Source organism: Ascaphus truei, chromosome 2 (assembly GCF_040206685.1).
Source record: "Ascaphus truei isolate aAscTru1 chromosome 2, aAscTru1.hap1, whole genome shotgun sequence".
In the NCBI taxonomy this organism is placed as follows: domain Eukaryota; kingdom Metazoa; phylum Chordata; class Amphibia; order Anura; family Ascaphidae; genus Ascaphus; species Ascaphus truei.
The window spans coordinates 286,723,474-286,739,417 of record NC_134484.1 but is presented as its reverse complement, the minus strand read 5'-3'; the positions used below and the strand labels follow the sequence as shown (position 1 = coordinate 286,739,417).

At 42.3% G+C, this 15,944-nt stretch overlaps 1 protein-coding gene across 1 annotated transcript in view; it reads left to right on the top strand.

The window, feature by feature from the left end:
- Positions 1-15,944, top strand: part of FYCO1 (FYVE and coiled-coil domain autophagy adaptor 1) — a 778,329-nt gene that overhangs the window by 284,392 nt on the left and 477,993 nt on the right. Inside the window, exon 7 of the mRNA XM_075588587.1 lies at positions 3,783-6,338. Coding sequence (XP_075444702.1) covers positions 3,783-6,338 — 2,556 coding nt within the window. The remainder of the gene's footprint in view (positions 1-3,782; positions 6,339-15,944) is intronic.

Below are 15,944 nucleotides of genomic sequence, written 5' to 3'. Positions count from 1 at the left end.
AGCAGCTAGTAATGAGTGCATAGACTTAAGGCATAAATAGCTGAAAATCAGCACACACGGTATTATGTACTCTGTTTGTTTGTCACTGTTCTGCCTTTAGGATTACACGTGCATCCAGTTACATATATATATTAGTAGCACACCATGGCTGTCCTCTATCTTTTATCTCTAAAGATAAAGTAAAATGCTTAAAGGTATATTACTTCTTATTAAAACAGCTATTCAAAGTAGACCCCTTCTTATATGATACAGCTGTGACTATGTACTTTAGCAGACTAGTTAACTGCCAGTAGAGATGTGGTTTGGTCTTAATAAGTTTCAGCAAGGTTGAGAAAGCTATAACAGTAAGCCACAACTTTCTCAGAGTTTGGTTGCTTTATAGGCATCAAGATCAAACAGTTATTTACTGATAAGGAATAGCTGGGAAAAGCAGTGCTCAGATTTATGCCACATACAGTATTTCCCGGCTCCTCTCAAGTGCAGCATTTAAAAAATGTCCATATAATGCAGCAAAATTTGTGGACAGGGTAGAATCTGTACACAAATCCTTCATGAAGTAGCCTGTTCTATGAAAACCTTTCCCCCTTTTTTTACTGGATGGGAACAGAGGGTTCCTTCAGAGCTAAACAGTGCTATTTCCAGTTCTGGGAATCCCCTGGTAAAGACAGTATTACTTCCTGTTATTCAAAGGGGATTTAAATGGCCATGCAATGATGTTTCGGCTTTCTATTTGCCTTAAATTTGGCAGCCATTTAGTTTCCACCGGAGGTAGATTTAAACTTTTAACTTCAGCAGTAAGTAGCTCGGAAATCTTGGGGTCCCCAAAAGCTCAAAATAGCATGGATCAATTTCAGTCGACCAACTGCTACCATCCTGTAAAATAAATTGGGGTAAAAACCGTGTAGGTAGAATGACTGCTTTAAATTTACAAAGAGTGAGGTTTATGTACTACATTTTTATGCAAACTATATAATCAGGAAACAATTAAAAACAAGACTGTATTTTTAAAATGTTGGGTAAGTACACTACCGACCAACTTTATTCTTACTTGGCTAGCTCCGCGAATTTCGGAGTATCCCGGTTATCTGCGTTTTTTTGTAGTTTTTTCCCGGGGTATATAGCGTTACATCGCGCCCGTGATTTAAGCATTTTATTCCCGCTGGCTGCAATACTGCAATGCCGTGTAAAAACGCATGGGGGCGTTTGCGAGCTGTTGTCTTTGAAGCCGAGAAATTCATGAATTGTAATGCAGTATATACTATATATATACAGTATATACTGTATAACAACAACCGCTATAACCCCTAACATACACATACAGTACTGTATATGCACATCAATGATACTGTAGGCCGTCCCCTGGCGAGATGTGTTTGCAGCAGAGAGAGAACCGCTGCTCTCTCTGCGCAAACATCGGCACATTAAAAATTATTTAATATACATTTTTATTCATAGTGTACATGTGCAGGGGGTCTCCGGAGCTGAACCGCGTTGGTTTCAGGTCCGGGGATACACTGCTCCCCGAGATACAGGCCCCTTTATGAGGTGCCGGTATCCCTCTGCATTTAAAGGTCCCGATCACGTGACAGCGGCATGTAAACAAAGCAGAGGGATACCGGCACCCCCTGCTCCCCGAGATACAGGCCCCTTTAGGGGGTGCCGGTATCCCTCTGCTTGGTTTACAGGCCGCGGTCACGTGATTAATTGTGGGTCTGCTGTGCGCGAATTTTTTTTTGTGGGTAGCGGGGGTGGGTGAAGGGGGTTTTTGGCCCTTGGTGTGAGTTTAGGACTTGCGGGGGGGGGAGGGGTTGCGGGTGCACTTAACCCCTTCACGACCGTAGCAGTTAATACCGCTACGGTCGTGAAGGGGTTAAGTGAACCCACTACCCCCCCACAAGCCCTAAACAACCACCGTTGGGGCTAATACCCCCTTCACCCACCGCCACTACCCACAATAAAAAAAATTCACACACAGCAGCACAATTAATAAATAAATCTAAATAAATAAATGAATATAAATAAATACATTTAAAATACATTTTTATTCATAGTGTAGATGTGCAGAGGGTCTCCGGAGCTGAACCGCTTTGGTTTTAGGTCTGGGGACCCCCTGCTCCCCGAGATACAGGCCCCTTTAGGGGGTGCCGGTATCCCTCTGCTTGGTTTACAGGCCGCGGTCACGTGATCGGGACCTTTAAATGCTGAGGGAAACCGGCACCTCATAAAGGGGGCTGTATCTCAAGGAGCAGGGGGTCGCCGGACCTGAAACCAACGCAGTTCAGCTCCGGAGACCCCCTGCACATCTACACTATGAATAAAAATGTATTTTAAATGTATTTATTTATATTCATTTATTTATTTATTTATTTAGATTTATTTTTTTTTTTTTTGGGCGGCTGCTGTGTGTGAGTTTTTTTTATTGTGGGTAGCGGGAGTGGGTGAAGGGGGTATTAGCCCCAACGATGGTTGTTTTGGGCTTGCGGGGGGGTAGCGGGAGGGGTTAACCCATTCATGACCGTAGCGGTATTAACTGCTACGGCCGTGAAGGGGTTAAGTGCACCCGCAACCCCCCCGCAAGTCCTAAACTCACACCAAGGGCCAAATACCCCCTTCACCCACCCCCGCTACCCACAATAAAGCGGGCACGGTGGGTTAACCCCTTCATTGCCTTAGCGGCTATCAGCTATGGTAACGAAGCAGCATTTCTGTATTTTAATAATATTGTGCAGGAGCAGGGGTTCCCCTGAGCATTAATTTCTGGCTCAGGGAACCCCCTGCTCACTGTACAATATTATTAAAATACAGAAATGCTGCTTCGTTACCATAGCACATAGCCGCTAAGGTAAGGATCGAGTGTTTATTTATATATGTGTTTTGTTTATACTGTACATGTACAGAGGGTCTCCGGAGCAGAAACGTTTTTGTTTTAAGTCCGGGGACCCCCTGCTCCCCGAGATACAGGCCCCTTTAGGGGGTGCCGGTATCCCTCTGCTTTGTTAACATGTTGCGGTCACGTGATCGGGACCTTTAAATGCTGAGGGATACCGGCACCTCATAAAGGGGGCCGTATCTCGGGGAGCAGGGGGTCCCCGGACCTGAAACCAACGCGGTTCAGCTCCGGAGACCCCCTGCACGTCTACACTATGAATAAAAATGTATTTTAAATAATTTTTAATGTGCCGATGTTTGCACAGAGAGAGCAGCGGTTCTCTCTCTGCTGCAAACACATCTCGCCCCCGCCGGCCTACAGTATCACTGATGTGCATATACAGTACTGTATGTGTACAGTACTGTATGTTAGGGGTTATAGGGGTTGTTGTTATACAGTATATATATATATATATATATATACTGCATTACAATTCATGAATTTATGCCATCTGGCGGACACGCGAAGCATTGCAGCCTAGTAAATCCTGAACCATTATCAATTAACACATCAACCGTGCGTCAGCCGGGCATGCGCCTGGCTGGGAAGGCAAAAGGAGCCCGGCATGCTCCGGGTGAACAGTGTGGCATTCCAGGAACATGCCAGGTACAAGCCGGTGATTAGTAAGAATAAAGTCTGCCGCAGCAGTAAATCAATAACCTGACCTTATTTCAGCATTGTTCCAATAATGAATACACTTAATATGACCTGTTATGTCCTGAAGTTAGGCCCTCATTACATTTTTTGCCAAACACTTGAATGTAAATAATACATCATACATTTTTTATTTCTAAAACAGGATGCATGTTCTGTTGAATTAATGCCTGATTTTGATATATGTTCTCTTCCTTAGGCCCAAGAGTTTACATCCAGTCTTGAAGCAAATAACTCTCTTGCTGTTGAGCCACTTGAGGGTTTGGATGAAATGCGTATTGAGCTGGACCATTCAGAGTTTAGGTTGAAAGAGCTAGAAATGCACATTCAACAACTTGAGAGGGAAAACCAGGAGTTGCACAATTTATTACTGCTCCAGAGGGAACAGGCAAAGGTTGAGAGCGAACCAAACCACAGCGTTGCAGAAGAAAAAACTAATTTAACAAAACTGATAGAGGAATTACAGAAACAGTGTGATGTATCCCAGTCCACACAAAATATAATCCAGGAACTGCAAAAGTGCATGCACACATTGGAATTGAATTCAGCTGAAAAGAAAAAGGAAAACCCAGTAAAAGTAGGGGATATAGGGATGGGTACAAAAGAGTATGCATTACAGCTTGAGCCTCTTTTACAGGAGTTAGAAGGACAAAGAACATTGGTCAGCTTAAAAGATGTATTAATTAATGAGCTGCAAAAAAAATTGAATTTAACTGAGGACTGTAATAAAAATCTTCTCGCAAAAATGGATGTACGTCCAAAAGAAAACGCCCCCAGGCATGAGCTAAAATTAGAAACTGACAGACCTGAAAGGCAAGAATCTCAAACACAAAACAATGACTTCTTATTGCAACTGACCGCTTTGAAAGAAAAGCTCAAGCAAAAGGAGGAAGAGCAGAAATCAATGAAAGAAGAGAAAACAAAACTCTTATCAAAGATTGAAACCATGGAAAGTAAGAACAGCTTTTCCAAAAGCAATGTGGAGGCAAAAGAGAAGGAATGTAAACATATCAACGCACAGCAGGAAGTGTTATTACTACGCATAGTATCACTTGAGGAAACTCTGGCACAAGTACAGAGCGACAAGGAACGGCTGTGGGAGGAATGCAGAATTAAAGAAGAAACACTGAAGCACCAGGAAAGGACCACAGCAGAACAACTTTGTCTTCTGGAAGAGCGGTTATCACAGATGTCTCAGAATCTTTGTAACCATGAAAAGGTAACAATCCAGCTGATTAGTGATGGAGAACACCTCACCAAAACTATGGACATGGAAGAGCAAATGGCAGAGCAGAGTTTGGAGAATATTGAAGTCACTGTGAAGAACAATAGACTTCAGATTGATAAAGCAGAACTGAATCAAGCACGAAAGAACCTTGAATATAAACACACCGAACATCAAGAAATCAAAGCCTATTTGGAAGCAGATATGGCAAAGCTAACAGCATCTGAAAAACAGTTGCAGAGCCAGATTGATGATGCCCTAGTGTCAGTCGATGAAAAAGAAAAGAAAATATGGGATGAAAACAAACAATTGGATGAAAACTTGCAAAATGCAAGAAGGCATTATAAAAATATAGAACAAAAATTACAAAGTCTGGAAACTGATTACCAAGAACTTCAAGATCGGGAAGAGCTTGCAAACAGCAATTTGTCCATTTTGCAAACTGAACATAAAAATGCAAAAATGCTGATTTTGCAGCTGGAGAAAAACCTTGCTTCTTTGAAGGAAAGGGAAAAGTCATTCATTACAGTAATAGAAAAGAATAGCTCTGTGCTTCAAGAAAAGGAAAAACAGTTAAATCAACTATCAAATGAAATCGAGGAATATACAAAGCATACTCATGTATTGGAAAAAGAAAAATGTGACATGGAAAAGACTTGCCTTCATCAAATAAGAATTATTGAATCTCTAACAGCAGAAAAGATTTCAGTAGAGCAAGCTCAGCTGGAGCAAAGAGCAAGCAAAGAACAAGATGTAAAAGAAATGACTTCTATGATGTCTAAAGCAGAGAAGCAGTTTGAACTTAATATAGGTGAACAAAAGAGGTTAGAAGCAGAAATTATGGATGTCACAGGTAAGCTTAATCAGACTTCTCAGGAAAGCGAAAAAGTTCACAGGAAGCTTAATGTCACAGAGGCTCTCTTGAGTGAGTACCAAAGCTTAATTCAGCAACTGAAAGAACAAATTGAGCTGCTGAATCTTAGTCATGTGGAAGAGCTTATGAAGTTTAAGGAAAAAGAAGAACAATTGTTAAGTGAAAAAGAAAAGATTGTTAGTGAAAAGTTTAACTTGGAAAAAAACTTTTCCTGTATTAAGAAAGAACTGTTTCAAGTCAAGGAGTGGTCTCAGCTTACCAGTTTAGAGAGTGCTGAAACCAAAGAGACACTTCGAAGGACTAACACAGATATAGCAGAGCTCGGGATTCAGATTTTCAATTTGACAACTGAGAGAGAGGTTCTAGATGGCAAGCTTGTTCAACTTAACAACCAACTTCAGGAATATGATACCCAAGCTCTGCAAGAGAAAGAAAGGCTGCATGTCGACTTAGCTGCCCAGCAGCAGGAAAACAATGCTCTGTTAGAGAAATTGAAAGAATATGAAAAATGTGCTACCACCATGGCTGACCTTCAAATTGAGCTAGAGGAGACCAACAAGAAGCTGAAATCACTTCAAGAAGGCAGGCTTGAGGAGATGTCAACAGTGAAGTTTCAAATGAGCACTGAAATTCTTAATTGTCAGAATAAATCCAAGGTATTTTATTATGAATTACTTTCCTATGCTTTCTAAAGTAGAAATTCCTTACCACTCTGCAGGGCAAAGTTAGGTGAATCTCCATATTCACTAGAAAATTACCTTTCTCAATTATGTGTTCTGTATATCAGAAAATGTTCTTACCAACTTCTCACTATTTAATGTGGTGTTAAAATGTTACCACATTATTACCTTTTATTCAAATGAATGTACTATAGGTTAACACATGAACTTGGATAAACTGGACATTTGGGCAGGTAAATGGCAGATGAAGTTTAATATAAATAAACAGACTACTTCCAAATAAAATGGGACAACATTCGGTCACTCCTTGATGATGAAGGATTTATGAGTGCATGTAGACAGCAGGATTAGCAATAGTGCCCAAAGTCATGCAGTAGCTTCAAAGGCAAATAAGATCTGATCTTGCATTAAACGGAGAATGGATGGAAAGGAAGAAAGCATAATTATGCCACTGTATAAAACATCAATAAGACCACACCTTGACTATCGAGTACAGTTTTGGGCACCACTCCATAAAAAAAGACATGGAACTAAAATAAAAGTGCAGAGAAGAGCCACCAAATTAATAAAGGGAAATGAAAAATATGACTGATGAGGAGAGGCTAGCTAAATTAGATTTGTTTACATTAGAAAAGTGGCATCTAAGAGGGGATTTGATTTTAAACAGAGGCTTCTAACGAATCCTGAGCTTGTGTATACTGACTGATCTGTGTGGTTAATTTGAAGTGTTGGTTGTTTAAAGTGTGTTTAGTTAGAAACAGAAGCAGTTTGAACAAAGAAGCGGTTAAACAATGTATAGTTATTGACGTGCAGTTTACTGTTAGTACTTATAACCTTCATAGTTGCTAGAATGAGCAGGATTGAAAATACCACTCAATGCACATCTTGCCACATGTATGTGCACTTGGAGCAGCTGCTCCAAGGAGCATACCGCTGTGGGAAGTGTGAGCGGGTGGTCTCTTTAGAGTCAGAGATTGCTGATCTGAAGAGGCAACTTGCAATATTGAGGGACATTGGCAATCTTGAAAGGGGTTTACAGCTCACTGAGTAGGCCCTTGCTTCGACTAGTGGTGCAGGTGGTGCATATGGTGGCGCTTTTAGTGAGGAGCAGGTAGGTAGCTTGGTTGCTGTTAGTGAGGAGCAGGTAGGTATCTGGGTGACAGTTAGAAAGGGAAGTAGGGGCAATAGGGAGAGGCAGGTCGTTTCTGAGCTGACCCATCCCAATAGATTTGCCATGTTGAGTGAAGATATTGGGAATGTCAGGGAAGAAATGGCAAGGCTGGGGAAGACTAATTCCTCTAGCAGCCAGGGGAATAGTTCCTCCAGCACAGTGGTGACTCGGGATGCTCTGATACAAAGAAAGATTGTGGTGGTAGGGAACTCCATTTTTAGGAAGGTAGATAGGGCAATCTGTTGCCGTGACCGCATGAACCGAACAGTTTGTTGTCTCCCTGGTGCTCGGGTTCGGCACATTGCGGATCGGGTAGACAGATTGTTGAGGGGGGCTGGGATTGACCCGGCGGTCTTGGTACACGTTGGCACCAATAACAAAGTTAGAGAAAGATGGAGGGTCCTAAAAAAATATTACAGGGAACTAGGCCAAAACCTTAACGCAAGGACCTCCAAGGTAGTATTTTCTGAAATACTACCAGTGCCATGCGCTACCGCAGGGAGACAGTCAGAGATCAGGGAGGTTAATGCATGGCTAAGAAAGTGGTACAGAAAGGAGGGGTTTGGGTTTTTAGAGCACTGGGACTCCTTTTCTGAGAGGTGCGATCTATATTCTAGGGACGGATTGCACCTCAATGAAGATGGATCTTCTGTGCTAGGGTGGGGGGGAATGCTAAAAAGGTTGGAGGAGATTTTAAACTAGGATGAAGGGGAGAGGGGAATGAAACAGATAATGAACTAAATGGAATAGAGAAGGTTACAAGGTGGTATGGATGTAGAATTGGGGCAAGTGCGAGTTTGACAAACAGTGAGACACCCATAGTAAATACAGATAATACTAGAAAACCTCTAAAGACTAAAGCATGTGGGTGCAGAAAGGAAGGAGCAGATAAGATAATAGTACAGGCTGAAAAAAACTTAAATGCATGCTTTCTAATGCAAGAAGCCTGAGAGATAAAATGGGGGAACTTGAATTAATAGCTGCAAGGGAGCAGTATGATATCATAGGCATTACTGAAACATGGTGGAATGAATCTCATGACTGGGCAATTAATTTAGAGGGTTATTCCCTTTTTTGGAAGGATCGAACAACTAGAGGGGGAGGTAGAGTATTTTTATATGTTAAACCGGATCTAAAACCTACTTTAAGGGATGATGTTTATGAAGGGAATGATGAAAAGGTAGAGACTTTGTGGATAGAAATTAGCAGTGGAGGTAAAGGTATAAAGAAAATGTTTGTGGAAATATGCAAACATTATATATGCAAAATAAACCACCAAATATCTGTGACATTGATGAAGCTAAAATACTTTTGCAAATGGAGAAGGCATAAAAACTGGGTCATGTTTACATAATGGGGGATTTTAATTATCCAGACATAGACTGGGGCAATGAAATTAGCATTACAACAAAAGGGAGCAGATTTTTGGGGGTGCTTAAAGACAATTATATGACCCAAATTATTGAGGAACCAACCAGGAGAGGGGGAGTACTGGATTTGGTCATATCAAACAATGTAGAAGTAATAACAAATATTCAAGTCCTGGAACATTTGGGTAACAGTGATCATAACATGGTCTCTTTTTAAATAAATTATCAAAAAACAAATTGCTTGGGTTCAGCAAAGACCTTAAACTTTAGAAAGGCAGATTTTATTAAACTGAGATCTAATCTAAAAGTAATATACTGGGATGATGTTTTTGCAGGGAAAAATGTAGAAAATAAATGGGCAGTCTTTAAAACATTGTTAGAAATGCACACTTATCAGTGTATACCCTTGGATAATAAGTGTAAAAGAAATAAGTCAAAACCAATGTGGCTAAATAAACAGGTAGGGGAGGAAATGGACAAGAAGAGGAAGGCGTTTAGATACTTTAAGTCAGAAGGTACGGAGACATTGTATCAGAATTAAAAGGAATGTAACAAAAATTGCAAAAGGGCAATCAAATTAGCAAAAATGGATAATGAAAAAAGGATTGCAATAGAAAATAAGGTCAACCCTAAAAATTTCTTTAAGTACCTTAATAACAAAAAAATGAGAAAAGAAAATATAGGACCCTTTCAGTGTGAGATGGGTAGGCAGATTATTGGGGATAAGGAAAAAGCAGAGGTATTAAACAAATTCTTTGCCTCTGTGTTTACCAGGGAGGAATTAAGCTCAATAGTAGTGCCGCAGGAGGAAGCCACAACCTCCATATTAATGAACAATTGGTTAACTGAGGAAGAAGTTCATAAGCGACTTGAAAAAATGAAAGTAAATAGGGCACTTGGCCCTGATCGTATACATTCAAGAGTACTCAAGGAGTTAAGCTCAGTAATAGCCAAACCATTATATTTAATATTCTAGGGCTCCATTTCCACAGGCTCAGTACCAGAAGATTGGCGTAAACAGGATATGGTGCCTATATTTAAAAAGGGAGCTAGATCACAACCGGGGAATTACAGACCTGTAAGTCTGACTTCGATAGTGGGGAAACTACTTGAAGGTTTAATACGGGATAATATTCAGGAATACCTAATGGAAAACAAAATTATTAGTAATAGTCAGCATGGATTTATGCAGGATGGATCATGCCAAACTAACCTTATTTGTTTCTTTGAGGAGGTAAGTAGGAATTTAGACCAGGGTAATGCAGTTGATGTGGTCTACTTACATTTTGCAAAGGCTTTTCATACGGTTTCACATAAGAGGTTGGTGTACAAAATAAAGAAAATTGGACTCAGTTATAATATATGCACCTGGATTGAAAACTGGTTAGAGGCCAGACAACAGAGGGTTGTCATAAATGGAACTTTTTCAGGTTTGGCTAAAGTCGTGAATAGAGTACCTCAGGGATCGGTACTGGGACCCCTGCTTTTTAACTTGTTTATTAATGACCTTGAGGTTGGCATCGAGAGCAAAGTCTCCATCTTTGCTGATGATACTAAATTGTGTAAGGTAGTAGAATCAGAGCAGGATGTAATTTCTCTTCAGAAGGACTTGGAGAGACTTGAAACGTGGGCAGGTAAATGGCAGATGAGGTTTTATACAGATAAATGTAAGGTTATGCATTTGGGATGCAAGAATAAAAAGGTGAATTACAAATAAATTAAATGGGGATAAATTAGGATGGAGAAGGATTTAGGAGTGCTTGTAGACAGAAGGCTTAGCAATAGTGCCCAAAGTCATGCTGTAGCTGCAAAGGCAAAGAAGATCTTATCTTGCATCAAACGAGCAATGGATGGAAGGGAAGAAAACATAATTATGCCCCTTTACAAAGCATTAGTAAGGCCACATCTTGAATATGGAGTACAATTTTGGGCACCAATCCTAGGAAAATACATTATGGAACTAGAGAGAGTGCAGAGAAGAGGCACCAAATTAATAAAGGGGATGGACAATCTAATTTATGAGGAGAGACTAGCTAAATTAGAATTATTTACATTAGAAAAGAGACGTCTAAGAGGGGATAGGATAACTATCTAAAAATATATTCGGGGACAATACAAGGAGCTTTCAAAATAACTATTCATCCCAAGGGCAGTACAAAGGACTCGGGGGCATCCCTTAAGGTTGGAGGAAAGGAGATTTCACCAGCAACAAAGGAAAGGGTTCTTTGCAGTTAGGGCAGTTAAAATGTGGAATTAATTACCCATGGAGACTGTGATGGCAGATACAATAGATTTTTTTCAAAAAAAGGTTGGACATCTTTTTAGATGGGAAAGGTATACAGGGATATACCAAATAAGTATACATGGGAAGGATGTTGATCCAGGGATTAATCTGATTGCCAATTCTTGGAGTCAGGAAGGAATTTATTTTTCCCCTTATGAGATATCATTGGATGATACTTGACACTGGGGTTTGTTGTTTGCCTTCCTCTGGATCAATAAGTAAGTATAGATATAGGATAAAATATCTGTTGTCTAAATTTAGCATAGGTTGAACTTGATGGACCTACGTCTTTTTTCAACCTCATCTACTATGTAACTATGTAAAGTAAACATTAAAATACAATTCAACAAAAATACTAGCAAACACACCCATTGATTGCCACTGTGGTTACCTATGCCCTCAATGGGAGCTACCCACCCCCAACACATAGAGTAAAGTAATGGGCAAAAGCTCTATTATCCAGATGTGGATAATAGCACATTTGCCCATTAAAATAAAACATTACCCAGCCAGCATATAGCAATGATGCGCAGAAGTCCATGATAATCAGTTGCTTGCAGAGGAGGCCTGGTGAGTATTTCTTCCTTTTTTTTCTTCTTTCTTCTCCAACAGGTGCAGGAGATGTTGATTCACCATCTTCTTGGGGTCAAATGAGACGTGACAGGCCTTAAATAAGGACTGTGATGTTACATTTGTCTGACAAATTGGATGGATGTACGATGTACGATGCTTCCATTTTTTTTAATGTTGTGACGTCACCAAAAAGGTAGGGAGGCATCCAATCGGGTACCAGGCCTGCCACGTCTCATTTGACCACATGAAGCTGGCAGATCAACATCTGCACCTGTTTGAGAAGAAAGAAGAAAAGAAAGTAAAGTTACTATGTAACTATCTACTCACTGGGGCCTCATCTGCAAGCAAATGAGGATCATAGACTTCTGACCATCAATGCTGAAGAGGATCATTGCATCATGGGTCAAGAGTTGGCGCCGCAGTTGGATGAGGCAGTTGGATGAGGAGATTCAATATTCATCCCGGCAAAGGTAAGAAACACATTGATTGTATTTTATTTAATTGTGTATTTTTTAGGGGGATCCTCATTTAATTGCAATGTGTTTATCTATGCCCTGTTGAGGGTATAGGTAACCACATTGACAATCAATGGATTTTGGGCAAATGTTTGTTTTTATTCTATTGTAATGCATTTTATGTTGTGCATATTTTTTTTTAGGTTGCCCACTCATTGCCACTGTGGCAACCAATGGGTATTTTGGCTAGTATTTTTTGTTGTATTGTATTTTAGTGTTTATTTTATTTAATTGTATGTTTTTTGCATCACAAATGGGCAAAAGCGCTATTAGCCATTTGGCCACTAGTGCTTTTGCCCATGTGTGTGTGTTGGGAGGGGGTAGGGGGTTTAGTTTTCCCGGGGTGGGTGGTTAGGCCTACCGGGAGTGTTGCGGGAGGGATTAACCTCTTCATTACCTTAGCGGTTACAACCACTAAGGTTAATTAAGGGGTTAACCCAGTTGCCCATTCTTTTGTGGATGGTGGGTTGGGGTAAAGGGGGTGAAGAGGGTAGTGACCCCAAGGTTGGTAGTTAGGCAGTTAATTACTGCTAAGGTTATGAAAGTGTTAACCCCTCCTGCAACCTTCCTGTTAGGCCTAGCTACACCCTTCACCCACCCTCTCTGCCTCCAACAAACCAGGTACTTTGGTTTAACCCCTTCATTACCTTAACAGTGTGAGGATTCACCATCCTGGCGTGCGAAGACCGTCTCCTCACCTCTCGGGTCCTTCTGCAAGAGACACTCAAGTTGCACAATCTCCTGGTTCTGTGACGCGCGCGCGGATCCTGCGCTACCTGTTCATGCTGCCACGGACCCTGATCTCGCCCCTCGCTCTGTCACACGTCGTGGACGCTCCTCCAGCCTCCCTGCTGACACGTGAGTCAGGCTGCGCCTCTCGACCTCCGTGACGCTCGCGGGTCAGCGCGACGGGACCCGCCTCCTCTGCTCCCAGGAATCGGCGTGGGAGTGAAGCGCTACTCAGACTCCGCCCGCTGGCCTCCGTGACGAGCGTGGGACAGCGTGCAAGCACTACTACACTCAACTCTGATTAGGCTGTTTCCTAGGGCACACCTGTGTGCACCAGTAGCCAATACTCTTCCACTTCCTGGTTCCGCCCTGGCTGGCTATTGGAGGCTCCTCCTATTTATACCTTCAGTCTGCAGTCAGTCATCACTGAGCATAGTCATTGTGACGCTGTACCTTGCCACATCCGTGTTCCTGAACCTTGCCTTACCTTGCTTGCTGATTAACCTCTTGTTGCCTGAACCCTGCATATACCTTGGACTCTGCTTCTCTCTACTCCTGATACGGTTTGTCTGACGATTCTCCTGGCTCCTGCCCTGACCATTGGCTAAGTACTCCGACGATCCGACCATCTCCTATCCTGAACCTGGCTACGTACCCCGACTATCTGATATTATCCAATCCTGAACCTGGCTACGCACACCGACGATCCGCATCTCTCCACTCCTGAACCTGGCAAGACCATTACTATTCTACTATCCGTAATCCTGACCTGGCCTGAACGACTACTCTACACTCTAGGCGTGCCCGCGTGGCTGTGGGTCAGCGTTACTCAATTCCCTGCCTCAGCACCACAGTCGCGCTTCGTTTGTAGTGAGCTACACGTTACAGTATGCTCAGCCACACAAACTTTGACCCCGCTTAGGTAGAAAGAGTCCTGTGCACACACGCTACCTTTCTAGCATTGAGGAAAAAATTGTGGCTAGTGACCAAAACGTGCGTTCCCTGCAGGAGAACTTTAGAACTTTCACTCAAGCTCTCCAGGATCCCCACTCTTTTGTTGCTCCTGCAAAGCCTGAGTCTGCCACCATGTCCTCTCCTCAAGAACCCCGGTTACCCACACCTTATCGTTATGGAGGTGACCCCCATGAGTCCCGAGGTTTTCTCAATCTTTGCTTCATACATTTTGAAATTAATCCTTCACGCTTCACTTCTCCATGCGCCAAAGTGGTGTATATTATGTATCTCCTTACAGATGATGCCCTTGCCCGGGCTTCTCCCATCTGGGAGCGAAGAACTGACCTTACCCAGGATATTGCTGCCTTCACCAGGGAGTTCCAGATGGTGTTCGATACACCAGGCCGTAAGGTATCTGCTGCTTCAGCGCTATTTCATGTGTCTCAACGTAACTGCACTGTTGCCAGATATGCACTTGAATTTAGGACGATAGCTGCTGGAACGATGTAGCCCTGGCTGCGACCTTCTGGCAGGGATTATCAGAGACCTTGTAGGATGAACTGGCAACCTACGACCATCCTTCCGACTTTGTGGAACTCATAGCCGTCTGCATTAAGGTGGATCATCGTATCTAGGAAGGGAGATCTGAAAAGCTGCATCATCGCATTTATTCCTCCCGGATTAATCCAGGTCAGGTGAGCCAAACCGAAACCTTGATCCCGGTTACTTCTGAACCTATGCATTTAGGGGGTACCTCTCTTTCCAAATCGGAGAAACTATGGCGCAGGAATGCTGGATTATGCCTGTACTGCGGTACCGCTGAACATTTTGCATATTTTTGTCCCCAGAAGTTGGGAAACGCAAGGTTCCCCTGAGACCTGGGGGAGTCTCAGTGGGAACGCTTTCTCTTTCCCCTATCTCTACTAATCTTCCATCTCGTTATCTTGTACCTATCACCATCTCTGGGAAAGGCTTCCAAGTGTCTACTCTCGCTTTTCTTGATTCTGGTTCTGCAGGAAACTTTATTAATCAAGAATTCGCAGAACGCCATTCAGTGCCTTTGAAGCGTAGAAAGAAGCCTATTGCCCTTGAAGCCATTGCTGGGAGACCCCTCCAGTCTGCGTTTATCTCCTTGGAGACGGAGCTTCTTCAGCTCAGAGTGGAGGATAAACATTTGGAGGAAATCCAGTTCAATGTGATTCACACCCCATCTATAGGAGTGATCCTCCGTTTACCCTGGCTACAGATCCATAATCCTCAGGTGGATTGGCTTGGCAAGGAGTCCATTAAATGGAGTCCCTATTGCAACAACAACTGCATCCTGGAAGCTAGTAGTATCGGGGGTACCACCGTAACCGTGGACAAAGAAAAGGTACAATTGCCAGAGGAGTATGCCGAATTTCAGGACGTCTTTGATAAGGTGAAATCTGAGGTCCTACCTCCCCATCGCTCATTCGACTGTTCTATCAACTTGCTTCCTGGTACTTCTCCGCCCAGAGGGACCTCATCCATTGTCCTTGCCGGAGACCAAGGCAATGAAAGAATATATCGCAGAGAATTTACAGAAGGGATTCATACGTAAGTCTACCACCTGCAGGTGCTGGATTTTTCTTTGTGAAGAAAAAAGATGGATCCTTACGCCCCTGCATAGACTACCGAGCCCTTAAAATCACTGTGAAAAATCGATACCCTCTGCCTCTCATTTCTGAATTATTCGATCGATTACAAGGAGCTAACATCTTCTCTAAATTAGATTTACGTGGTGCCTATAATCTTGTCAGGATCCGCCAGGGTGATGAATGGAAGACTGCTTTCAACACCAGGGTCGGACATTATGAGTACTTAGTCATGCCTTTTGGTCTATGCAATGCCCCAGCCGTGTTTCAGGACTTTGTAAATGAAGTTTTTAGTGACCTTCTCAACTCCTTTGTAATCATCTATCTCGACGACATTCTAATTTTTTCTAAATCCATTCAAGAACATGTC